The following is a 27,576-nucleotide window of genomic DNA, read 5'->3' on the forward strand; positions in this document are numbered from 1 at the left end:
AAAATACAGTAGAGCGTCGATTATCCGAATAAATTGGGGACTGGGGTTGTTCGGAAGATCGATGTTTCGGATAACCGATTATGTACGGAAAAATATATTAATTTATCCCATGTTGAAATTTTTCTCCGTTGCGTGTCGCTTCGCGTTGAATTTTCGTCGATGTTAAGCCTAACGAAGACTATTGTATCGTTAAAAATTATTTTTTTATTTTGTACGAACAAAATAAATATATTGAAAAATATATAAACAATAAAAAATTATACTTCAGAAGTTAATTTTGAGTATCCCGAGACATAGCCAGATATTGCAGCGCCACAGCACTGGCGAAAATTTAAATTTGCTGACTGCAATTCTTTCGGATGATTGACGCTCTACTGTAAAATATTTTAGTAACATTTACATATTATATTTTACATCTCCAAATCAATAGCAGTAGTAATGTACTAAGGGATTGTTGATAAGGTTCATATATATTTTGTCAATATTTTGTTAAGACCGGGCCCATATTTATCAGCTGCGGCTGCTCCATCCAGTTTCGGTATCAAAAAATTAAGTCAGCCTACCCCGGTGGCACGCAATTGGTCTGTCTCGACGGAATGCTTGTAACAGCGTAGCCCCGTGTGGAAAACTTTTTTGAGTTAACTATATCTATACATCTGTTTGTGTTTTGTTAACTGTTTTTCAATGTCTGCTAGTTTTTCGTGTCTTAACGAGGTGATAAATTACCAACATCCTGTATTATTGTTTCATAAATTTTAAATTTATGAAACAATAATTACAAAATTAGTAAATATATAACATAATTTAATTAAAGCAAAGTTTATTTTTCAATGTCAAAATAACAAACCAAATAAATTACAGTTCTCCTACCGTCTTTCGAGACTTAAAAAGTAGGAAAAGGACACTTTCCGGAGGAAAATTAGGATAAGTGGGAGAAATTTAAAAATAGTAAACGTCATTACTTTGAGAAGGATGTTCAATAAAGTATGACAAAAGCGATCTATAGTATATTTGATAAAATATCATCTCATTTACCAGGCAAAGAAAGATAGAGTTAACATAGTTACGATGACGGAGTTAGATTATGTAAAAGTTATGTTACGAAAGTTTAATTTACAAGTTTTAACGTCAGTTTTATTATTACACTGTAATTTCTGCTTAAACTGTAAGATAATTGCGAGATAATAATACAGCGAAAACTGCTTAGGCCACCACCCGCGTTCGAGGGGCACCTTATACGGAGCAAATCGTGTATCCCCAATGCTAGGATTATAATAGCAATTTAACAAAAATGCCAATATACTCGCTGACCCGTCAAAATGGGCAAAAATTTCTGGCACCGAATAGTTTATCCATACAGTCTTCGTATAAGTTACCCGTATTAAACCACCACCCGCGTAACGCGACCGCGGGCATCGATTTTTGGTCCGAAACAACATACAACAACTGTAATAAGCAGGGCCGGATTAACCCACTTTGGGGCCCTAGACATTTTCTTCTTACGGGGCCCCCTCTCTCACACAAGAAATAGAGCACACAAAAAATATAAAACAATAAATAAAACAAAACTAATAATGTGAAAAACTAAAACAAATCTTAAATTTTTATTAATAAAAAATATTTAATACACAACAATAAATTTTAGTTTTTCTAGAAAAGTTTGAACAGTTTGTTTATAAATTTAAAATATTGAAATTTGTTTTATTAAATGTCTAACAAAAGTTGTAAAATAACAATATTAACTTAAAAAAAATAATTGTCAACAAGACTATGTCTTGTTTATAAAATCGTACTGCTTGCTGTTACCAACTTAGAGGTATGAAGGAGTACGTGTCAGGAGTTGCAATTTGGCAACTCCTGACATGTACTTAAGTATTAAGTACCCAAATCATGCGCGCATAAAAAAAACCTGACTTGTAGGTACTAGGGGGACCAAGAACCGAGTGAAAGTAAAATACAAAATGGCGACTCTTTCGACAAACAGGCAAACCGAAGTCAGGTGGTGAGAGTACCACCCACAGTCGTACAAGGAAATGGACTCTGACCCTAGGACTGAACACGTAGTACAGTAGAGCATCGATTATCCGACTCAATTGGGGACTGGGGTTGGTCGGATAATTGAAAAGTATGAAAAAATCCATTATTAGTGTAGTATATTATTATATCCCATGTAATTAGTATATTTGTATATCGCTATTAACCTACTTCGCGTTGAATTTTTCTCCATGTTAAGCCTATCAAATTTTTTTTAAAAATAATAATCGTCGCTATTGTATCGTTAAAAATTAGAAAATTAAGTCTCGTTTAAATACTGGCTCCCTTTCATGGTCGATCCAGTGTTGCCAGCTAAAACACGTAAAAATAATATTAAAGTAGCCAAGACATAGCCAAATATTGTAGCGCCACATCACTAGCGGACATTTGAATTTGCCGACTAGAACGCGGTCGGTTAACCGAGGTGATGGTAATCGGGGGTCGGATAATCGATGCTCTACTGTATTTTCTTTCTTAAATAAAATTTGTAATCTAATTTTGTAAATTTGGGAGTGCTTCAAATATGACATTAAAACAGGGTTTTATGTCGTTACAAGTAGGTTTTTTAACATTGTCTAGTATAGTAAAATCGTGGGACCAGTAAAAATTTGACGTTATAATCATATTAAACTGTATATTGTTTGTGCAAAATAAAAAAAATAATTTCGGACGATACAATAGCCACGATTATTTTTTTCAAAGACGAGAAATTTTCGTTAGGCATCGACAAAAATTCAACCCGGGCCGACGCGCAACGGAGAGAAATTTCGAAATTGGATAAGATAATTTCATCGAAAATGCATGGTGGCCACGACCTCGTGGTCGTGGCCGGCGAAGTTTGAACGATCGCGCCCAAAAGCAGCGATACCAAAGAAGGTTGGAGAATGAGAAAGAGATCCGCTTTGAGCGTCAAAGTGATTCCGCTTAGTAGTGTCTCCGAGACATAGTCGTGTCCCAAATACGGTTTTGTCGCTTTACTTGTTTAATTTAACCTTTGTGGTTAATATTTAAATAATATATTTTACCAGTTTTACCAGTATTATACAGTTGTCCAACAGAAGAGTAATCTATCTTATTTACAAATCTTTTCAAAATAGACAGTTTGACCGGGCCCTAGACATTTGTCTCATTTGTCTATGCGATGATCCGGCCCTGGTAATAAGCGACCACTTCCGCCAATATATCTGGTCTAAACTCTCGTTCGAACCCACCCTCGAAATTAGGCGCGGGTGTTAACGAATTAGTCTAGCAACAAAGGAAATTCGTTTCAGTTTGTTGGAAATTTCCGAAAAACGAAAAAAATGCGAAGCGCTGTCGTTAGAAGATGGCGTTAAAGTTATCGCAACAGCAATTAGCGGCGAAGTTTAACTGTGGGAAAACGAAATTGATTTTACCGTAGACCTACAGTATTTTCCTCGGAGATATAAAATATTGTACACGATACAATTAATTAATCGGCCGATCTCATCGTTTGATAAAATCTATTTTTATTTATTTATTTTGAAGCTCATATACAGCAGCGGTCCCCAACCTTTTTATCGCCGCGGACCGGTCAACGTTTGATATTTTACCCGGCCCACTGAGGGGGAACGTTGATTGTTTATATTTTAGATTGATTTAATTTAATAATTTTAATTAATTTAATTGTATTTTAAACATGTTTTCAAAATAAAATATAGTTACGCCAAAAAATGAATATAATGTGATTTAACATTTTAACTCACTAGAACGTTAAATCAATGAGAACCCTGAGCTTGTTTCTTTGCAACAAGACGGTTCCATCTGGGGGTAATAGGAGACAATGACACCCGAAGTGTGTTTCTTATGTCCAGTTTATTCCGTTGTTCCGTCGTCCATTAAAAGTCGCACAAACCATAGTAAATAAAATGGAATACCAGTAATTTAATGTTCCTTGTGCGGCCCGGTACCGTTTGATCCACGGACCGGTACCGGTCCGCGGCCCGGGGGTTGGGGACCACTGATATACAGTATACGCGCGATAAATAGTTTCTGTATCGACCTACCTTATTTTCACGATATTTTTAGAAAAATAATATCCAAGTAATTTTCGCAGGCAAAATATTCAAAAAACAATAAACGCATTAATGCAACGATCAGTTTTACGGGCAACCTTCCTTTTTCGATTTCGCAATGACGATCGCGGAATGTACAATAATAAAATCGTTTTATTAATTAATAATTTTTCTTATTGTACTTATAAAATTTTAAAATATTGGTATCTTTAAAATTTGTCTTATAAAATCACGACGACGCCTGTAAATCGAGTTATCCCATAAGAATAAAATACAATACAGTACCAATATAGCCCTATCGTTGAAAAAATTCGCTTAGTTTTGCTGGCCTCGAGTTTTGCTTAGTAGAAATGGCTAAAATGTGCGCAAAATACGTACGGAAATACGGTATTACGGCACCACCCGTCTAAAAGATCACTTTTTGAAGGAACCGTGGGTGGTCGCCATAGACAGGTTTTACTGTAATCAACTAAGTTGCAAAATTTTAAAAATTGTAAATTTTGATGGAAAAACTTTGAATGTCAGCTTTATTACTATAGCGTTATCTTTCCTTGAATTTACCGTGTTAAAGTTTACTCCAACTGAAAGGGGGCTTAGTGATCCAAATTGCATTTTGGAAAAAAGAAAAATAATAAATGGATGAAAATTTTCTGGTAATTACTTTCGATTCTCTCTCGGGCATAAATCTATATAATCTATATTGCGGAGTAGTTGAATAATTAAGAGTTAACTTAGTATAACAGAACCCAGATAGTAAAGTCAAATGTACTAATCCGATGATGGAGTTTAAAAAGGCTGAAAAGTGCTTTATTGTATTAAAAGTGACCCCCTTAAATGATTGATGTTTGTTCTTACCAAGTCAAATTAAAAACTTAATATTATGGTAAAAAGCAAGTAGTCAATATTTTTTTAAACTATTTTAGCATCAAATCCTTTAAATACATAGCTCAAATTTTAAACATAATCATAAATTGACAGAGGTAAAATACGCGTGAACTCGATGTGTGCGCCAGGAATATAGAGTACCAATTTTGTACAGTAGGAATGACCAATAACACCTAAGTATCACAGACATGCCCTGAAGAAATGGAGATTTATAAATCAATTCTCAAATAAAGATCCATCAACTACACTGGTAGTTTCTCTCTTGAATGGAGATCAGTATATGAGGTTCCCAACACAGAATAGAATATATAATAGTAATGATACCGGGGTGAAAGGGATAAGTAAAAAGGGAAAAATTAAGTAAATCTATTCTGATAGTTTTTAATCTTTAAAATGCTCCGTGTAATGTTCTGATAATTTGAATTGTACTCGAAAATTCCATTTTCCATTTGAGCATATTTCTGGTTGCATTCAAAAATTTCAATTTGTCAAGAAAATCCTGAAGACAACCTTTGAAATTGCCTGAAAATATCTGCAATTACAGAATTGCTGATTTAAAAAGGTGATTGAGTACTTCATCCAACATTCTTCATTTTGTTTTCTATTTGTTTTTGTTCTGTGCTTTTTATTTTTGAAAGTATGAAAGAATATCAATCAAGTTGAAATTATAAAATGAAAAGGAATAGGCTTGCAGATTAGATTCTAAAAGAGTAAGCAAGCATCTGCTGTAGCAAAATATTCTAATATTTGCTTCCTCTAGATAACAAAATTGAAAAAATTGGACTGAAAAATCATCCCTGTATCTTCTATCTTGTAAACATTAAATCAAAATCATCTTTGGAGGTTCTACTCTCTAAAGTTTAAGTTTAATGTAAAATCAAGAAACACTAAATTGAAGCTTAAATTTAATTACTTTTAAGGAGAACTGGTTGGGATTAATAAAAATGGATGTATAATAAGGATAAATGTTAAAATGGGAAAAACTTGAAGTGAAAATCTTTCCCTTATGATCTTCATTGGGACTAAATTAAATACTACAAAAACTATTGTTGAGATTTACAGATTAAAATAAACATCTAAAGTTTTTTGAGAAATTTAAAGTTTATCTTTTATTGATCTTGCATTATGTACACAAATGTAGGAATAGGACAGTTGAAAATATGCATTATGTATACGGTAATACCCTGAACTTACGCGATACGTGGGACCGAGCGATAAACACGTAAGTCGGGGTATAATTTTGCAATTTGTGTAAAATCCAAGTCGGATGTATGTAAATACATCCGACTTGGATTTTACACAAATTGCAAAATTGCTAATAAATGTTCTCGTTAATCATATCTTGTCTTTTGATTCGTTCACGGTTACGAGAAATCACCACGTAGAGTCTCTGAAGGCTCCGTAGATATAACAAACACAGAAATAAATAACACAAAATAAATTGTAGCTATGTGTCGATTCTGCACGACACGTCCGAACACGTAAGCCGAACAACAGTATGGGGGAAGTGAGTAATCGAGAGTTACGTGGCACTCAAGCAAAAGACGAATCGACGAGATTTGAAAATCGCGTAACTCCAGGTTTGCATAAATTGAGGTATTACTGTATTTCATTTAGAAAAAAAAATGATCTCGTATCATCACTTAAGACAAAAAGTAAGACAATTAGGACACTCTTTTGAAAAGCAGGATATTTCCTAGGAAAAATAGGAAAAGTAGAATGATTATGAAACCTGAAATTATTGAAATGAATATTGTAGAAAAAATTACTTTAAAAAGATGGACAAAAAACTGCTTAATTCTAGAAACCAAACTATATTTTATTCAAAAACATTTTTGTTCTTTTATAAAATTAACATCAGCTGAAAATTACCAAGTGCTGTACTACAAATACATTCAAAAGACAACCTCTCATTGTTCTAAAGCATTCGATAATTTTCACAGCTGATGATGTTCTTATAAAAAAAACAAAAACATTTCTGAATAAAATTTAATTTGGTTTCCAGAATTATGCATTTTTCTCATCTTTTTGGATATGGTAACAAGTTCATGAAATATTTTTGTTAAAATTACTTTATTAAAAATAATTTTGGAAATTAAATTCAAAACAAGAAAAGAGCATGATTCATCAGTTTATGGAAGACGGGCACTTCAGGATACTCCAAAATGTTTGTTTTATAAATTCCCGAAGCATAGGCAAAGTTTTCACATATATATGTTTTCACCGAGATATTTGTATCTAGATAGCAGAGTTGTTTAGCTACATTTTTATGATGTCTATCTATGGAAAGTATACAAATTTATCTTTTAATTTAAAAAGTTGCAAGTGATTAAAGAAGCAGAAAAGAAAGGGGAGAGAAAATATAATGTATTCAAGAATATGGAATACCAACAAGCACTAGAAACTTTCAGAAAATTATTTCAACTTTCAAAAATTGAATTTTCCAAATTGATTTTGGATTTTTTTCCAGATGTATGAACTAAAAAGATTTGACTATTTTTATAAATTATTGAAATATATGCTTTATAAGACATTTGCTTTTCAAAAATATGTATAATTAAAATTCGTTAACTCATTTTTTATTATAAATGAATAATAGTTGTCACACAATATGAATCTAATCATGTAATATGTAATATGAAAACTGTGTAAAAAAGTTACCTCTTCTTCTTTCCTAGCATTCCTGGTATAATTGCTTCGTATGGTTCCAGAGCAGCATTTTCTGTTGGCATGGCCGGTGAAACGTCACCATTTGATTCTATAGAATGGGGAACGTCCACTTCACATTTTATTTCTTCCATTACATTTTTATCTATTTCCTTATCCTATATGTAAAAAAATTATATCATTTATTTGATAAAATATATTTTAAAAAATTTATAAAATGAAGTAGCTAAAATAATTTGATATAATTGAATATACTACTCAAATGAAGTTTCATTTAATATTTTTATTTGGATTATTTTGTTTATTGATAAAACTTGTTTATAAATGTCTAAATATTTAAAAGTTTCTATAAAAAGACAGACTATTAATGAGATGAAATTATAATTTACAGATGGCCAAAAGGCCAAGCTGTTAAGGTGTCAGCCTACTGCTTTGGGGGGGCCCAGGAATGAATATAAATGGAGAAAATTTTTGGGGGTGATCCATCCCAGATATGTTGGGCTGCATCTCTCACTGCCTAATTGTCCATTGTGAGCCTGGCAAAATCCACAATGAACTAGTTAAAAGGATCATTAGATGGAAAGTCTGTAGACCATTAGGTGAAAAGGCCCATAGACTATAATTCTACCAAAAAGAATCTATGGCACAAAACAGATTAAGAAGTCTTAGAGTGGTAGCTATTGAATTATACTTTCAGAATAACTCTTTCATTATTTTTATTTATTTCTTTCTCAAAATTTATTACAGGTGAAGTAGAAAGTTGTCAGAAAATGACACCTTTGCAAATTTTATAATGTTTTCGTATACAGTTTTTTTTATATTTATTCTTCAACGCTATTCTTCTACTTGTATTAGTTCAGTAATAGAAACTTTGTTTTAAATATGTACATAATACTTTCATTACAAATTATGATACATCTTAAGTTACTATCATCTGAACTGTCACCAGGATTATAAAGTTACTCCGAACTGTACATATAAAATACCAAATCAATACAAAAATAGTATTTCAATATAAATTTAATTTAAAATTATGCAAATGAATTCTCTCTCTTTTTTAGTGTCACAATCAGGTTTATCTCGGCCTTTTGTGTAGTGTTATATAAACTACTAGCTGTTACCCGCAACTTTGCCCGTGCGGATTTTGCAAGCAAAACGCCATTTATATTCAGTATTTCAACAACCATAGTAATTGTTATATAACACCTACCACTGAGAATAATGAGAATTGCTGAGAATCAAACGAACTGTTTTCAATTTACGACTTACTTCTGACTCAAAACCAAAACAGTGCTTATTTCAAAATACTTTCACTAACAATTTGATCAATTTTCTGGAATGTTTACAATTGTTCTATAATCAAACCAATACGCAATAACAAATTCAAATTTAAAACGATTCAATCATTTGGTTAAAAAATCAAAATACATAAAAATATTTATAACAATTCAATTTAATACACCTAAGTATTCAACGAAGACTAAACGTAGTTGAAAACAAAAAATCGCATCTAAAATAGTAAGGTGACCAATTGTCCTCCTTTTGTAAGTTCTGTCCTCCCTCGAAAAGTGTCCTCCTACATGTCCTCCTTTTTGATATTTGAAGACTAATCTGTAAATCTCCGTATTCAATCAATGCCAAACCGATCCGTTGCGTGTAATGTGATATGATGTGTTTGTATTTAACATGACGATTCATCAAGGCTCTGTACAGTGCAATGAGATGCAATTATGAGATGCATGCTCTTTGCATGGGAGACCTTGAGAGAGAGAGAGAGAGAGAGAGCATGCGTGCAAATGGCTTTGTTTACTTCTTATCAAAACATAACATGGCACCTATGCATGCAGTAGAGATTATTATAGTGTATTATTGTTGCAATGAATAAAATGTTTTTTATTTATGATATTTTTTCCTTAAAAATAATATAATAGAAGCCATTCTTCAGGCTAAGCCTTAATGCTCTCCCTCTCTCCCATAGAGGAATTTTGAAAAAAATCCCTTTTTAGCATGCATTTTCATGACCCTAACTGTGTACCAAATTTCACCACTTTAGGTTCAATTGTTTGCTCTGGGCAATGATAAATCAATCAGTCGTCAGTTAGTCCAAGTAATTTTATATACTGTATTTAAATTTTATGATAAATGTAAAAAAAAAAAAATTCCATGGTAAATGTTATTTTATTAATTGTATTCTGAGCAATTTATCTATTGTTAAATACAGAATTATTCACTTATTGATGTTTGCCTACAGATTATTATTATTATCCAATGTCCACACAGCAAACAGGATAGAAATGCTGGTTATCAAAAACATAAAACCACAAGTCAAACACTTCCCAAGCATTTAAGACTGTGTGATATATCTTCAAATGATGCAAGCAGATCCAAGTAAGGTGGCCTTTTGCAGCTGACAGATAGTAATTTTGTCAATATTTATGGCTTGTAAGTGCCGACTAAGATCTTTTGGCACAGCCCCCAGTGCGCCGATAATCACTGGGACCACCTGTACTGGTTTATGCCAGGGATGTTGCAGTTCAATTTTTAGGTCATGATATCAGCTAAGTTTTTCTTGTTGTTTTTCATCAATTCTACTGTCACCCGGTATGGTGGGATCTACGATCCACACTTTTTTCTTCTCCACAATCGTGAAGTCCGGCATATTATGTTCCAGAACTTTATCAGTCTGAATTCGGAAGTCCCAAAGTATTTTGGCACATTCATTTTCAATTAATTTTTCGTGATTATGTTCCCACCAATTTTTTCCTATAGGTATATGATAGTTGTGGCACAGATTCCAATGGATCATTTTGGCCACAGAATTGTCTCTCTGTTTATAGTTTGTCTGGTCAATTTTTTTGCAGCAGCTGAGAATATGATCAATAGTTTCATCAGCTTCTTTACACAGTCTGCATGTTAGATCATCAGCAGATTTTTCGATTCTTGCCTTGATTGCATTTGTTCTGATTGCTTGCCTTATTGTTATTAATAATAATAGGCATTCATTACAGAAAGTTGATTTTCATAATAAATAACAATCAATTAGGAACTGATAAACATTAGTATTGTTAAATTTTTCCAAAACTATTTTGAATTGATCTAGATTATATTGTTTTTCTTTAAGCCAGCTCCACACATTTGAAATTTGCCAAATGCCAAGCAAACACTTGGCCAATAACAGAATAGTGTAGATGATTCGCTCATGACTAATATCAATATTTTATACTATAACATTAATATTTGCTATTTCTCACTCCTTGTCAGTATTTTGTGTTGAATCGAAGGTGACAAATAGGCAATTGTTCAGCAATTGGCAAATATCAAATATGTTGAGCCGGTTTTAGATACCTCCACTTTCACCAAAATGCAATGCTTTTACAATCTCTTCAACAAAATTAACATATATATGCTCAGATTAAACAAACATTATATTCATACCTTCACGCCTACACATTTAATACTAACAAAATAGTATTATAAGCATTAAATGATACATAACAAATTTTAATTGCTTATCTTGTTTATAAACACAAATACAAGAAAAATCATTTATGATTTTTTAATGATATCAATAAAACTGAAGAGAAAAAAGCATAAAAAAGAAACAAGAACTTTTAGTATCAAGCAGTAAAATGAATCAAAAAAAGTTTACTACTACTTTGAGTTACCATCTTTGACCTAGAACTGAATAATTCCAAAGTTATACCTAATTTAAACTGAAAAATGGCTATTCAAAGTAGTTGAAAACATTTGTTTTTTATTTACTTTACCGCTGGTTATTGAAATACAGTGGGTGATAACCTGTTCCAAGACTTTGTTCGTTAACCGATTATCGATTTACCATAGGTTTTTATGGGAATTTGATTAATTCGTTCCGGAGACTGCAAAAAATAAAAAATATATACTTTTTTACTGTGTTTATTTATATGTAATAGTAAAAATACATATATATGTAGTCTTGCATTTTTATTAGTCATGTTTTTTCCATTTGTGGGGGTTAAAGAATCTGTCCAATGTCCATTGCTTTTCTCTTTTCTTCGGAAGTAATTAACAGTATTGTAATTGTAGAGATCCCCAACCCCATGAACCTTATTCTGGTTTGGATGCCACCTAAATGATCATTGTTCTGACATTCCTGGGTCAGATCAGTTTCAGGTTCTATTATGAGCTCTAAAATGCTCTTTATTTCTCAGATGTGATTTTCATTACTCCATTAGCAGCTTGAGACTTCTTGATATATCTTTCATAGCTAAGATTGTGCCTACAGTAGAAGTCTACAGTAGGCACAATCTTAGCCATGAAAGATATCAGTTTCTTTTTTAAATAAAAAGTTCAGAAAAGCACTTACAAAAATTTAGAGAACAGAAATCAACTAGCCCACAAAAAATTATTTAAATGTAAGGCCCAGATGAAAATCAAAATTTGATATTAAAACGTTAACAAATATCCAATGGGACAGTTAAACTTTCACCTTTCGTAAATAAGCTCAGGCGCAAAACTTAACAAGTGTCTGTCCGAGAGTCTTGCGAATACTATAAAAAATTATTTGTCAGAAAGGCAAACAAAAAGCTGGAATTACAAGGGAGAGTTTCAAAATTCGGAGGAATATTAATACTATCCGGTCGATATCGGGTTGAGCGTCGATGTTGACGTCTCCCGCGCTCCAAAAGGTTTTGAATTGTTACCCGAAGACAAGGGAAAATCAATCGGTATTTGTTATTTTCCACCATTTCTTTTTATGTTTGTTCAGTAAAGTGTTCATTGTCCGATCATAAAAATCTTTCGCAAAAGTGTTCGTTAACCAATCATCCACTGTATTTTTATTTCTTTGTGGTTCTTGGACATATATATTGAAAATTGAAAGCATTTCTGAAAATAAAAAAAATTTAATCCAAATCAGAATATTGCAGATAATACAAAACTTTGTGTCTTCTCATATAAATTATATTGAGGAGTGCTATTAACATTAACAACACTGACTTTTTATATAACAAAATTATATATTTATTGAATTTTTCAGTTTTCTATAATATTTTTATGGTCAAAGCTTTCTCAGATAGGTACTGTATGTCTTCTTTTATTAACTTTGTAAGACAATTGTTTTCTGATACCACCTTTCAAATTGAAGTTAATTGTTTTATCTCATGCAGTAATTGCTAATAAAGATCTTCCACAGAGTGAACCACTTAGCTCTATTTTGTTCAATTTATTTGTCGATGTTCTTCTGGATTTTTTTCATAGTCATAATACTGGATATATCAATATCACCACAGGTAGAACTGAATTATCTTTTGTACTGTTTGCGAACGACATTGTAATACTCTCGTATTCACCTATTGGCCTTCAAAGGAAACTTAACCTTCTACAGGATTATTGTAAGTCTAATAAACTACTTATTAACAAGGCTAAATCCAAAGTAATGGTTTTTCGGAGAGGGGGCAGATTGGGAAAAGCTGATAAATTTTATTTATTTAGTTTGTCTTACAAATATTTGGATATTTATTTTACTCCACAGGGCTTGCTTCCTTTTCACTTAGACAAATTGTTTTTGAAATATAAACAACTTGCTAATCTAATAAGGCTCACAGTTAGAATGAAACAGTCTCCTATTAAGTCATACTTTCGATTGTTTGATTCCTTGATATGCTCAAGTTTGGGATTTATGTTTCCAATTTGGGGTCCATTTTTTGTTGATAAATTAGAGAAGACTCAACTGAGATTTATTTATCAGATCGATATTTCATATTACTCATTCGAATTTGGGATGATCACCAATGGCTATACGTTTAGCATTGGCCATTTTTAGATATTGGTTTAAAATCTTAGAACGCCAAAATTTAATCTCAGAAAGACAGTCTATAATAAATTGAAATTAATAGGTAGTAATTCTTTGGTTGTAACTTGGCCTTCTTTAGTCGAACATTTATTATCTGGTTTAGGTTATTCAATTGCTTATTATACTCAATTTCCTGATAAAAAACTTTTTCTAGCTGAACTTTTCCAGTCATTAAAAGATAAATACTGAGCTCAAGATATTCTTTATATCAAGCAAAAATGTAGTTCTTTTGAAACTTCTCTACCTTCTCTATGGACACCTCAAAATTATTTGTTATCAAATTTAAATTATAAGATTAAATCTTTAATAATACAATTACGACTTAATAACTATACTATTGTATTAAATGGGCATAGAATTAATATAGCGGCTTACTCCAATTGTCCTCTATATAACAGAATTTTTGAAAATGTTAAGAATCATTTGTTTGTATCTTCTGAATACACTGAACACTTAAAGGATATTTTTTTGACAACTGATTATTTGATATGTTTTGTTTATACGATGATAATTTAAGTTCTGTAATGTTGTATAAAGTTTATAAATTTTTCTGTTATTCATTAAACATGTTAACTTAATTAGTAATGTTATGTAATATTACTNTATAAAATTTATAAATTTTTCTGTTATTCATTAAACATGTTAACATAGTTTTACGAATTTAAGTTATATCAATTATCATCTATTTACAATTATGTATAACAATGTTTGTATTAATAATGTTGCTAAGTATTCTGTAACCCCTTTGTAAAGTTAAAAAAAAGTTTTCTACAATTTTGTTATGAGGTGTTTAAACTTTCGTAAAAAGAATACAGAAAGCCAACAATTAAAATTCTATAAATGCATATTTTACTTTAAAACTTAAATTTTTGTACATGTACATAGGGCCATTGAGAGATAAGAGCTGGAGATTTTTCCCCATCAGAGAAAACTTATGGTCCAAAAAGTTGTTCCTATCCCTATAAATTTGTGCTATTTTAAAATAAAAATAAAAACTTTAACACTACTTTTTATTAATAAAGAAACATTCTACACATTTCACTTGATCAAATAACAAAAGAAAAAGAAAGGCAAAAGGGAGTCCGCTTTACCCTTTGTACCCCATACAAAGCTTTTGACAGCCCTACATGTATTTTTGCACCATATTTTAATTGAGAAAGGTATACTATTTTTTGAAATTGGAAGTCATGTTTATTGTGAGAAAAGTAATAAATTTAAACTATTTAATAATTTTCATTAAAATTAATTGTTATTGAATATTTATAAATGTTGCCAAGAGAGTTTTGACAGACACTTGATGATAATGAAGAAAAACTGGCTCCATCAAGTGTGTACAAAGGTATGATACAAAATCTTTTTATCATTTGGAATTCTTTCAATCAGTGAAGAAATGTTTTTTTATACTGTTTTTGTTCTTTAATTATGAGCCAAATTTGTTAAATGGAGTGTCCAAAAAGTTACTGTGCAATGAACAAAGGTTTAAGTAAAGTTTTACATAAATTATTTCAATTTCTTTTACAGCAAATGCTGGAAATATCTCAAGAGGCTCCAAAATCCAGGGAAGTAAGGTCTGAAGACTTAGCAGACCAGATTCCATGGGAGATTATGTGATCAGCAAAGAAGTCTTCCAAAAACTGTAGTCAAAAAACCAGAACATCTGTCAGCAAGCAGTAATGCCATCAACTGCAAAGTGGAAATGAAGGACATACAACAGATCTTGTATTCAATGCCATTTATATAACTTTAATGTCATTACAAATTTCTCACCTTACAGTAACTTTTTGGACATCTTGAATAAATTTTCAAGTCATTGATGTAAGTATATACATTTCTTTTTAAAATCAATAAATTGCTTTAGTTTCAATAATAAAAAAATCAAAACACTAGTGTAATTATCATGGGCTGAATCATTTATACTTAGCCTAGAAGTAAACAAGTTATTCTATCTTAAAATTTTTTTACATATCTACTCAGTGTTTTACTTGATCATTCATTAAGCTACAACTATACTGACAGAATGATCCATCAAGCCCTGTCAGTCAGCTTAGAATTATTAACTTATCTTTGATGGAATCATTGTAAATTGAACTGAGACAGATGATATTGGATCTCAGCCACTGACAAATTCAGTACACTGCTTCTCTTTGAAAATTTATTTACATCATTTTTACATAAATTTTTACACAAAATATTAAATTTTGGAGACTTCTCTTTTGGTCAACTCAACATTTTTCTCCTCTTTCTTAGCTAGCATCATCAAAACCTTGTTGTGGGACTCTCTTGCCTCTTAGCAGACCTATTTTGCCTTTTTTGTTTGAACAAATAAAATGTGTAAATGTTCCATCATCAACAAATAGCAGTCTTAAAGATTTCACTTTTTGTAGTAAAAATAGCAATAATTTATATCAATACAAGTGAGAATTACTACAGGCCCTTAAGTTTTCTCCAAGCCAGGGGGAAAAGCTACCTCTTTCCGTCTCGACGACTCCAGCACAATAATACCGAGAAAGAGAATTTCCACAAGGTTAATATGTTTCCAATTTACTTTGTTTTTTTGGCCAGTTCCTCTTCTCTCACCAACCGTCTCTCTTTGAATCCAAACATAGGACTAGCCAAAGCCATCAGATTCTAGACAAATAAGAAAACCCAGTACACACATCAATTAATTACACATCATCTTTGATCAAAGTATTGTCTAGTTTCTCCCGCTTATCTTCATTAATTTGACAGAAGCTAACACATTCGTTAAAGGCCTTTTTACGAGGGTAGTCGTCCAGTTACCTTAACAAATAAAAAGAAGGCCTTTATTAAATGCATTAAATCCCATCGTGATAGAGGCAGTCGGCAAAATCAAACGTTTCGGGCTACTCCTTTTATCCGGACCCTCGGTCAAGACAAAGAGGGACAGACACCGGGTTCATTCGGTCTCATTACGCATACTTACGGTTACAATTCGTAACAATTGTCGGTTTGAGGTAACGAAAAGGCATCTACTGTTCATGTGCATCTGAAAGTGCATCTACTAGCCATCACTTGTCGCGTGTCGCCTAATTATTAGGCGACACGCGACAAGTGGTGGCGGTTAAGGCAATTTGGGGAGAAGGAGGACACTTTACACCATTTTGAAGTTTACCTCGAACCGGTACTACCGCCTATTCTCCACACTTCGCATCGGTCGAGGCTCACCTGTGTATAGTCGCGCACTTGGCAAACGACAACTCGCACCTCGACGCACGGGTGGGGCAAGCCCCCGCACCTCAATTATATAATATCGGGTACTCCGCAAACGGTCGAGCGGTCTACTCGAAGCCAGGACAGTCACACGGGCAGACAGAAACAGAGAAATGCTAATCTCGACAGGAAAAAGCATGCAAAAGTGCCCTTCCCCACCCCGAATCGCCCCGGAACAACCATCGCTCACCACATTTCACCTCATTACTCCTAAGTAATTAAAAAAAAACAGTATACATCCTTTTCTTACCTCAAACCCAACTGCTAATCATAGATAAATCTCGTGCACAATTTATTTTTTCCTACCCTCAACGCACAACGATAACATTTGTTGGATGAAAATCATGCAGCAACAATTGGATTTTTCAAAGATAAAATCTGTAACTAATAAGAAATAAAAGTTTAAACAGGCATGCAAGCGAGTAGTTCCTTTAGTAATAATTAGCAAAATATATGTAAATGCGAGAGAAGATTAAGATGTGGATGATGAGAGAAGGAAGAAATACCTGAGTCATTTCCGGAATATCGGCAGAATTTCTTTTATTATCACAGGAAGGAGGATGAAGCACCGTTGTAGGATGATAAGCGTTCAAATGACGGATCATATTCGTTGTGTTCCCACATAATTTCAATTCGGAGTTGCACCCGAGATTGCACACGACGATCGTCTTATCGACAACGCCTTCTTCCGTCACTTTATAATCGAAATATTTCCAAACAACGCTACGTTTGGACATATTTCTCTTTCAAATAATACTTATAGAAAAACTTGCAGCGGAACGATTTGATAAAAGATGGCCACCGATTGTTGGAACGACGATCGATGATCGACCGCATTTATTCGATCTTCCATCGATCCGGTTAATCATTCGCTAACAAAAATATTGCACTTATCCTTACGGATATTTTTATTTATTAATTTATATCTTTTAATTAGTTTAATCGAATCGATGACGTTTTATCGTATTTAAAATTTTAAATCGTCTTCGATGACGTTTGGCCATTTGAATTAACCGGACGTCTTAAGGCCTTGTAAAATCGAAAAGAATTGCGTTTTTCGAAGGGTTTTTATTCATTTATTATTATTTTACGGCGTTTATTTGTGATTTAAATTATAAAAATATAAGTATTTTTATATAACTGACGAAATCGGTTTCGTCTGTCTCACGCTCTATGTCTGCTCAAATAGTTGGCGCTTGCATAATTTGGTTTAATTTTTTCCTTACTTTTACGCATCAAATTATTTCTTCGTGCTATTTTTCACGCCTCTCTGCCGCTTATAATGCGAGTTTTCAAATTCTAATTAACAATTGACATAGCTGCCGTACGGTGCATTTGATTGACCAATGAGTACGATTGAAAATTCTAGAGGCCCACCAATGGCCCAGCGGTCTTCGTTCCCGAACACTGGGAGTTCGATCGTGGGTTCGCGCCTGACTCGGATGGACTGGCCACGTGGAGTTTTCTGGGTTTTCTCTACGTCTGTAACGCCTAAATAGGGGCCAGTTTCCCTTAAAAAGACCTCCGGAAAGGCACCCCCCTAGGCAGATCGCTCAAGTGTTGCGTTGCCATTACTTAATGGGCGGTCTATCTAGTACATGTCGGGCTCAGTTCCTCACCTTCCAATCATCTCTTTTATAAACCCCTGGTCGATGGGTGCGGAAAGAACCAAAAACGGAAAAAGATGTCATATTAAAAATTCTTTTATTTTTCCAGTGTTCCAATTTATACTTATACATTGGAACACACTCACCGTATATTTTAATTGTTACAGTCATCCTAGTAGATCCCACCAGTAGACAATGGATAAAATCATTAAATACTTGTATTTGGTCGCGGATTCGCGCCTCACCAACGGGCTGCCCAGATGGAATTTCCGGGTTTTCTTTACGTGTGAAGAAGCACAGGTAAAAAAGCGTGTAAAGTGTACGCATAAATAGGAGCGGTGACCACCAGGTCTTCACACCTATTTATGTGTTAAGATGTCAGACCTTGGAAAATACGAGAACGAATCCGGACAGTCAAAACATCCCTGAAATTTTTCGCGGAAGATCCATCTTGGATATAAATTTACTTTTGATTTTTAATCGATTCTTTCTGCCTTGTACATACTAAAAATACTTTTTTACGAAGGCGATCATGGGTTCAATGAGGCTTACAATAGGGCAGCCGGATGATGAAGTACAGATCCCGACATATATGAGCGGGCCACCTTCCGAGCGGTTGAGGCGTCAGTCTACTGCTCTGGTAATCCCGAGATCAAATCCGGACAAACAGGTCGAAAACAGGAATTTTTCAGAGAACGATCCGTCCCAGTTATGTCAGAGCCTGTATCTCACTATCCAGTCACCTCATAAAAGCTGGCTGAATCCATAATGAGCCCGAATAAAAGGCCTTCTCGGAGCCCCACAGGACGGAAAGCGTAAAAAAGAAAATTTTTCGGGAGGCGGTCCGTCCGGATATGTCTGGATTCTGTCCTTCACCGCCCGGCCGCCCCATTGTGGGTTTGGCCGAATCAATAATGGGCTTGCTAAAAAGAGACCCTCTTGGTACGCACAGAGCGAAAAAAGTTTAAGAAAGTGTCGGATAGTTATTTCGTTTTTGTATCAAAGTTGCTTTGTTCGCAAACACGTGCAATTATTCCATCAGAAAAATATTGCCACAGAAAAGCAAATTGTCCTTAATTGCATACGAAGCAACAACTTTTTTGTATTTTGTTGATGCTTTTGTTTAGATACCAGAGCGGTAACTTTCTATTCGAAATCGGGTCGGGTTCTGACTAAACCATTGCAGTTAAACTGTGCGCAAGTTGTAAGTCGTGGGACGAATGGTGGATTGGAAGTTTGCGTCAGCAGCGATAAGTTTGCCGGGCTATTAGTCGGCCCGTATTCGCGCATGTTACGGTAATAAGACAAGTTCCGCTAACGAGACAACTAAGAATAGGTCACAAGTATTCCAGTTTGGGGTATCGTCTGCTGGGGAAATTATAAGTTAGTTGCAACGCGCAAAGGGATTAAAACTGGTACTGGCATTCTATCGTAACAATTGTAAATGTAGCTTTGTAGTTGTAGTATGGAAAACCCTTTCCTATTTAGTATTTTAGGGAGTGCGTAGGCAACTTCAGCGCCCGTTGGATCCGCTTCTGATTATAACCTAGAAACTGGCAATGAAAAATTCCCGGTTTCGATAGTGCCAGGCCTTAACCGTCTCGATCATCCAGCCGTCTTTCCTATTTCATTCTAAAAAAAATCTCCTCTTTTATGTTAAACGGCTAATATGGCAATCTAGATACCAGTTTAATTAAGTGACGTCAAACTTTTTAGATTATCTTTCTAGATGGCGCTATGCCGCTTCAACTTCTCCATAGTTGGTCTTTCTTTATTCTGTACTTTAATACTCGATCTTCCATCCAATGTGTTACTTAATTAATGTATAAAGATGAACTCAAAAGTTCTCGTTTCATTACGGATTGTTCCGTACAAATCCTATTCTGTTTTAATAACTAAACTCGGTTATAATTTACTTTCAACAATGATTTATTTTTATTTTTTCACTGATAAATAATAAATAAATAATTCAAAAAAATTTAATATAATAAAATATCAAATTCTTGTGAAATTTGTTATACTGAAACCGTGTCGATGTCGCAACAGAAATTTGTACTCGGGTTTACACAAAAAAAAACCAATTTCACAATTTTCCTTGTAAAATTATTATAATAGAATCTTAAACCGTAAATAATAACACATTAAATTCTAAATATATAAAATAAATTTTTAAAAAGTAACTATCTCTTGTTATAAATAAATATTCATTCAATAATTATTAAATCGATATACGAATGGATAAAATCTACAACAATTTAAATTTCTAACCAATGACAAACCAGTTTATATATTACCGGAAAAGAATGACGTTAATTTGTCCTTAGGAACGATTTACGCAATTGCGCTTGCGTCGTCGCGTACACTTGCACCGAAGTGAGAAAGGGCGGACACCGGTTTCTAATTCACTCATTTTAAAGATAAATATATATATATATATGTATGTATTTGTATATGAAGTACGAATTAGTTATATTTACTAATTATATATATAGTTTTTTTTAATATAAAAGTTAACGAGAAAGTTTTATAAACGAGCTGATTTTATACTTAATGATATTTAGCTTAATTGTAAATACCTTTTGGTATTTAATTTAGTTTATAACGCATTAATTAAGTTTTACTCCTTAATTAATTACTGACGTTTGTATATTTAGTTAAGGATGAAAGTTTAATATATATTAATAACAGTAATCGATTTAAATTAATTTTTAATCATTTACAATTTAATTTTGAAAATTCAAATTTGAATATAAATACATAAAAGCAAACACTACCAGTTATCAATTACAACAAACACGTACACACAAAATTTCAGAAATTATAATTTTTTCTGTTTTTCTCCAAAGATTTAACATTGAAACATTTATAATAAACCAAATATTTTGTTGTTTTTGTGCCCGGCCGGTCGTCTCTGGAACTTTGACGGATCCGACGTTTTTCGAATGAAAAGTCGTTTAGTTGCGGCTTGCCGACCGAAAATATTCTGGCAGTTTCGAAAGCTTCTAATAGGAACTAATGCTTTTAAGTTGCTAAAGTGCTTAGTCTTTAATAGAAAACGTCTGTGATTAGTTTTGCATGTAGAACGAGCGTAATGTTAACGTCTAACGATTGCTAAACTTTTGGAATTTTGTTTTAACGCGTTACGTAATGGGAGAATCTAGAAAACCGTAAAAAAATTCATTTTTAATGTGGCGTGTTAAAATCGACATTCCTTAATAATAGAATATCCGTCAAATGTTTGCATAAGACTGTCTTTTATTATTTTGAATCGAAAGTTTTCGATAATATTTTTACTTAAATATTTTGTGTACTTGAAATTGAATTTTTATCCTCTAAAGGTAGACTTTAGAACTACTAAGAAACTTGTTTGCTTTTTCATTTTAATTCCAGTAAGTTGTACTTTTGTGTTTTTGGTATTGTTTAAATCTCACTTGTATAGTGTGGTGTTGTCGTTAAATTATTGTGTTTAATTTTTTTACATAAATTTGGTTAAAAAATATTCTTTTTTAATTTTGCAATAGATTTTGAAGATAAAATAGTCTTTATTAAAAACAAAATAGTAATTTTTGTAAATTTAATTTTTGATAATGGTGAAAGTACTAAAATATGATAATTATTTATGCTTCTGAATTAGCTATTCTATACTATTATTATTTCTAATACTACTATTGCTATTACTTGAGTAAAATTGGTCTTTTCCATGTTTTTTTTTTTGTTCTGGTTATTTATTTTATTAGTTTTTCCTTGTCTCTTCTATCCACATGCTTGTTACACTTTATTCTTCCCCTGGTGACCATTTCTGTATTGCTTTTGTTACGTTGTTTTTTATTCATTTTGTACTTTATTTATTTTTGTTTTTCCCCTAATTTTCAGAGTATTTGTTGTTCAGTTGTTTTGAGCATCTATCTGGTTTATTTTGCATCTTTTTTAGTTTCTTACCAGCTAAAGAACATTGTTGGTGCACTTAAATTTTATCTGGTAAGAATCACTTGGTGTGAGAAAATAATTATTTCTTCCATAATATAGTTTCTGTAGAGTAAGTCATTGTCAGTCTAATAACTGTTTTGTAAATTCTTGTTTAAATTTGTGTTTAAGTGCTTATTTCTTCAGATGAAGTCACTTAGTCATTCTATAAGTTTTGTTGCTTTGGTTATCACATTACTGCTAGTATTCTCCCTTCTCAATTGAACTCAATATTGAGATATCTAAGTGTTGAAATATGCTGTATGGCATTTCCTTCTAGTTCATTTATATTCTAATGGTTTGGAACAGTAAACTTGGCTTACTGTTTGGAACCAACCACTGCCACCAACCAAGAAACCAACCAATTGGTTTTGGTGGCAGTGAATGGCAACATTGGTAGTTTGTCACAGGTCATCATCTTCAGGTTCAAACACATTATGGAATAAGTATTATATGCAGACGTTCTGTCAGATTTAAAAAAAATAAGCATCTTAAAGAACTAAGAACACACAACAGATGTGAGTATATAATATAATGATAATTTGAATAGTATATGCCATACTAATTGATTGTAATCTTGTCTGGTTCTACAAGCAATAAAGTTTAGCATGTAGCAGAGTTTGTTGCTAGTCAGTCTATGATACCATATGCATTAGTGAGATCAGATGACAGATCATCCATTTTGTTCGCCTCTCACCACAATAAGATGCGGATAGGATTTGGGGATTTTAACTAGAACCCAGTATGTCTAACCTTTTAAAACTATACTTATTAATAATGTAGGCCTATATGTCATTGACAAAAATTGTAAGAGACCATGACAGATGACATTTTATACTTGTTTATGGAAATAATGTATAGTTTTATTTTGAGGTTGTCTTTGGATTTTCAGTTTATTTGTAAATTTATATTAAATTATATTGCAAAGTACTAATTGCTTTAATGACTTCATATTTTTCATTGAATAATATATATTCTCATCTAAATTAAATAACTTTATAATACCATTGTTTGTAAATATTTAAATTTAAGTTACATAGTGTTGCAATAGTTATAGGGTGATTCAGTTTTTTTAAAACATTATTTAATAATAATGAAATAAAAGAAACTGATATATCAATATGATCAGATATCATACTGATTCAGCTAAATTTTGCAATATTATAAATGATAAAAAATTATATGAGGTAATATATTTTCAGATTCATTGTTTAGGATTTATACCCTAAGTCAGGCATGGCCAACATACGGCCCGTCTAATGAATTTATGTGGCCTGCTATTAATTTTTCAATATTAGCTACTCAAGTCTGAATAGCTCGATGAAAAATTCTGATGCCTAAAAAAAAAAGGGTCAAAAACTCACTGTGCATTTAGAGTTAACCCTCCATTACAAATCTCTTAAGGCTGTTATACACGTTACGGAAATCCTTTGAGGATTAACCATGATTTTTTTTTTCTATCTATCCACCTTTAAATAAAAATAATTCTTTATACGTTGGGAAATATTTTAATAAGTTTTGTAAATTACTATGTTCGATCCAGCCAGTTATATCCAATTTTTTTTGTCTGTTAAGTACATCCTTTGAGGATTTCCGTAACGTGCATAACAGCCTTTAAGTACAGTGTAGAATGTTGATAAGACATGATAATGTGAAAAATGTATCTGTAATCTCTATCTACAATTTAGTCTCTACAGGGTGACACCACAATGAGATCTCACGCCACCTCAAAATCTTCATAGGGCAGCCTCTGGTTTGGCCCGTGGAAGAAGTTTTCTTTCCAATTCGGCCCGGGGCAAAAACTGTTGTCCACCCCTGCCCTATGTACTAAACTTATACTAAGTATGATTTATATAGATAGGTTATACCTATTTGTAGATCAGAATTGGTTATACAGTAAGAAACTATTGAATAAATTGTAAAATTTCAAATTATTAAATCTCTAACTGCATTATTAATTACTACATTCCACTATACCTTTAAAATGCAGTCTACTTTTGGCTAGTTCTCTAACGTTTTTGGTCTAATTCATAGACCTTCTTCAGGATTGATGTAAAAAATTTTAAAAATTTGAACTTTTCCAACGGTAATTCGAACAACGCACGTTCTATAATCTTCAGATATTCGATCGCTCATGTCCATTAGCTCTTTATAATGCCGCCGCTTTCCATGCCGATGCTATTCTACTTGACTCTCGAAAATTTATATTTAGCCCCTTTTTTCTGTATTTATAAATGTGCCATGCCTCTGCATACTTTAGATGTCGTATATTAGCAATCTTTTGTATAATATCCGCCTTGCTCCATTCGATTGTAATTCGATTGTAAAATTTCAAATGATCGTAATTCACAACAACTTATTAGAAATAATTTTTTTCTATTGGTTGATCAAATGAGCATACAATTTGCTACTTTGCCACTCTCTTTATACTATTACTTGCAAGTTCTACTCTCATTTAATTATCTCATATATTAAAGTGCCCTTCAAGTATATTTATAGATTAAGATTAGTGATAGTTTAAGAATTTAATGTATCTACTAAAAAAAGGGCATTCCATATTTAAAAGTCCAGTCATGTTCACTGATACTTCTGTCAACAAATTAGCCAATCCACAGAAATGTCTCAAATATTCTTCTAATTTTATGTTAACATAAGGATGTGAGCTTTAGCTCTTTATATATATTTTCCATATAATTTTTATTTTTTGAAGGTTGATTTGTCTATATTGATACACCAATGTATGTACAGTATATTGATATTGATGTCACATTGTAGAATTAGATCAGATCAATTTTATATAATGTTAAAGTCACATGCAAAATGTGACAACTGCATATGAACTATAACAATTTTCAATGTCTTGAATGAAATGATCCATGATTATACACTAAAGAAAAACATATAATCACTTTGTTTATTAAATATTAAGACAAGTGATAACATTACTTTAGGGTAAAAGTTAATTTAAAATAACTATTTGACTAGAATCTTTGTATTTTTAATTGGAAAAATAATAATAAACTTTAGCAACAAATATTAATAATAGCAGTGTATTGTTTGATCTACTGTAGCTGTCCATTATTTAGGGATGTGGTTTAATTATTTTTTGTAATCGGGCATCTAATTCAGTCTGTTATTTGTATCTTTAATTTATTGCATTTTATTTTTTCTTAATATAATAACAGTCAGCATCTGTATCAGTTTTTATAAATCTATAAAAATATAGAAATTCAAACTTTATGACAACTTTATACTTTGAATTCATTAAAGAAACACTTCAGTAATAACAGAATAACAAGTAGTAATCAATCATAAAATTTTTTTAATGCTTTTATATAATACATTGCTTGATTGATTTAATAATATTTCTATATAACCTTTACCCTTTGCATACTAAGAGATTTGTCCTTGTTTTTGTGAAACCATAGCAACCCAGGTCAAGATTTATGAAGCATATTGTAGTACTTTCCAGGAGCCAAACGCCTCATTTTCAGAATGATGATTTTATAGTATAGGTGCAGTTTTTTTAACTTTTAGGTGTTTGCTCATTGTTTAAAGTTTCAATTTCTTTATAGTCTGAAGTTCCACAATCAAACAAAAAATTTTTAAGTCATAAAACCTGCAAGTTATTTAATTTATAGGTTATATATACCGTTTAGTACTTTCATCTTTTAAAATATTGAAGCTAAAATTTAACTTTCAGAAGGTGGTTGTATTTTATTTTTATATATGCAATTTCCTACTGATGTTTTTGTTTCAAAAGCTATGAAGTTTACATTTTATCATGTAAAAAGTTCTTGCAAAGATTGATTTTTAATCAGAATGAAGAGGTTAAAAACATTGTCCTATAATTAGTTAAGTATTGTATTTGTTTGCTAAACAAATCCTATAAAATTTTAAATTATGTATCCATAATTCCTAAATAATTGTGTGATAAATGCTGTACTTGTAATTTTTTTTAAATGTTTGAATTTTACAGAATTATTTAATGTTCTCAATTTTGCTTTATTAATTTATCAATACTTACCACTAACATGAGTTATGCATACTTAAATAATAAATAATACTTAAGTACTTTATTTAAATTTTAATTAAAGGAATTATAAGTTTTACTTTTAGGACAATTAAAAATTTTATGGAATTAAATTGATTTCTTGTGTGTTAATCAGAACTAATTATCTGTAAATGTCCTTGAACTATCAGTGTAATGCTGCAATGATCAACTGGAATAACAATTGATAAATATCCAGGATGATTAAATATATAATAAAAATGTGGAAAAACACTTCAAAATATAAAATGGGTATCGTGGATATTTTATGAATATGTTCTTATATTGTGCCACACAAGACTTTTTTTTTTAAACAAGTTTTTCATGTTGAGGCAGAGAAGAGCCTCAAAATAAAGGTCGACTCCACCAGATGACTGTGTAGTGGAGTTGACCTTTTCGTAACCTGAGGAACACAGTGATTCTCACGTGTATGAAAACAACAAATTATAGACATCAGGGAAGTCTGTACATTGGGACATGTGCCCACCTCCTTTGTCTTCAGGTTGCCCTTTTCTTAATTAATTAATTAATCCTCTGAGAGAGCTCTAAGGTTTCATTTTATTTTTAAACTAGCTTGTTATGCCCAGTTTTATAAATTATTATGGTATAGAAACTTATATGTGGCAATTGTTACATTATATCTATATATATAATCGAGACAGGTTGATGATGATAATACAGTAGATCCCCCCATAACGTGGGTTCATATAATGCAGATTCGTATATCGCGGTGAAAAAATTGCGACCGTACTCGTATAAAGACACTAAAAGAGACTTGTAAAATGCAGTAAAACATCATCACCGACTCGTGTCGCGACAGGATTGGTCGAATCTCAATCAATAGTGGATGAGTAGCTGAACTATTTACATGCTACGGAGAGTTTAGGCGAGTAAGTTGAGTTTACTATCATCTGTACAGTATATAGGCCTAAATTAGGTACTGTAAGTTTAAATACAGTACTGTAATTTTATACATTTCTTGTGAAAAAAAACATTTCTTATTCAACGGCCATAAAAATTATTTATATTAATGATGTCTCCAAAGTTCAACGAATTTTTCGCAGAAAAATAACTTATCAGAAAACATGCCCGCCATTCGGTGCGCTGCTCCGCGACGAAAACAAGCTTAAGCAATGGCGTGGTCGAACGGTGCACACTCGGTAAGTAATCCTACAATTTTTTGTTTATAGCATAGTTTATACGGATTATTCCCAAAAAATTATACGTGTTTTGGAAATGTTGAGTCAAATTAGTCTAGAATCGATTAATTTT

At 32.2% G+C, this 27,576-nt stretch overlaps 2 protein-coding genes across 2 annotated transcripts in view; one reads left to right on the forward strand and one right to left on the reverse strand.

Annotated features, from left to right (window-relative positions):
• The window catches only part of LOC111630391, a 23,961-nt gene extending 6,291 nt beyond the window's left edge, over positions 1 to 17,670 (reverse strand). Inside the window, exons 1-2 of the mRNA XM_023374482.1 lie at positions 17,190 to 17,670; positions 7,614 to 7,777 (exon numbers count right to left, since the gene is read on the reverse strand). Of these exons, the coding sequence (XP_023230250.1) occupies positions 7,614 to 7,777; positions 17,190 to 17,420 (395 nt within the window). The 5' untranslated portion in view covers positions 17,421 to 17,670. The remainder of the gene's footprint in view (positions 1 to 7,613; positions 7,778 to 17,189) is intronic.
• Positions 17,671 to 20,597: 2,927 nt separating this feature from the next.
• LOC111630390 (beta-1,4-mannosyltransferase egh-like) overlaps positions 20,598 to 27,576 on the forward strand; it is a 34,239-nt gene continuing 27,260 nt past the window's right edge. The window contains exon 1 of the mRNA XM_023374481.1: positions 20,598 to 20,727. The gene's annotated coding sequence lies outside the window, so the exon portion shown is untranslated. The remainder of the gene's footprint in view (positions 20,728 to 27,576) is intronic.

The sequence above is a fragment of the Centruroides sculpturatus genome, unplaced genomic scaffold (genome assembly GCF_000671375.1).
Source record: "Centruroides sculpturatus isolate CEXI.00-Female unplaced genomic scaffold, Cexi_2.0 scaffold509, whole genome shotgun sequence".
Taxonomy (NCBI): Eukaryota; Metazoa; Arthropoda; class Arachnida; order Scorpiones; family Buthidae; genus Centruroides; species Centruroides sculpturatus.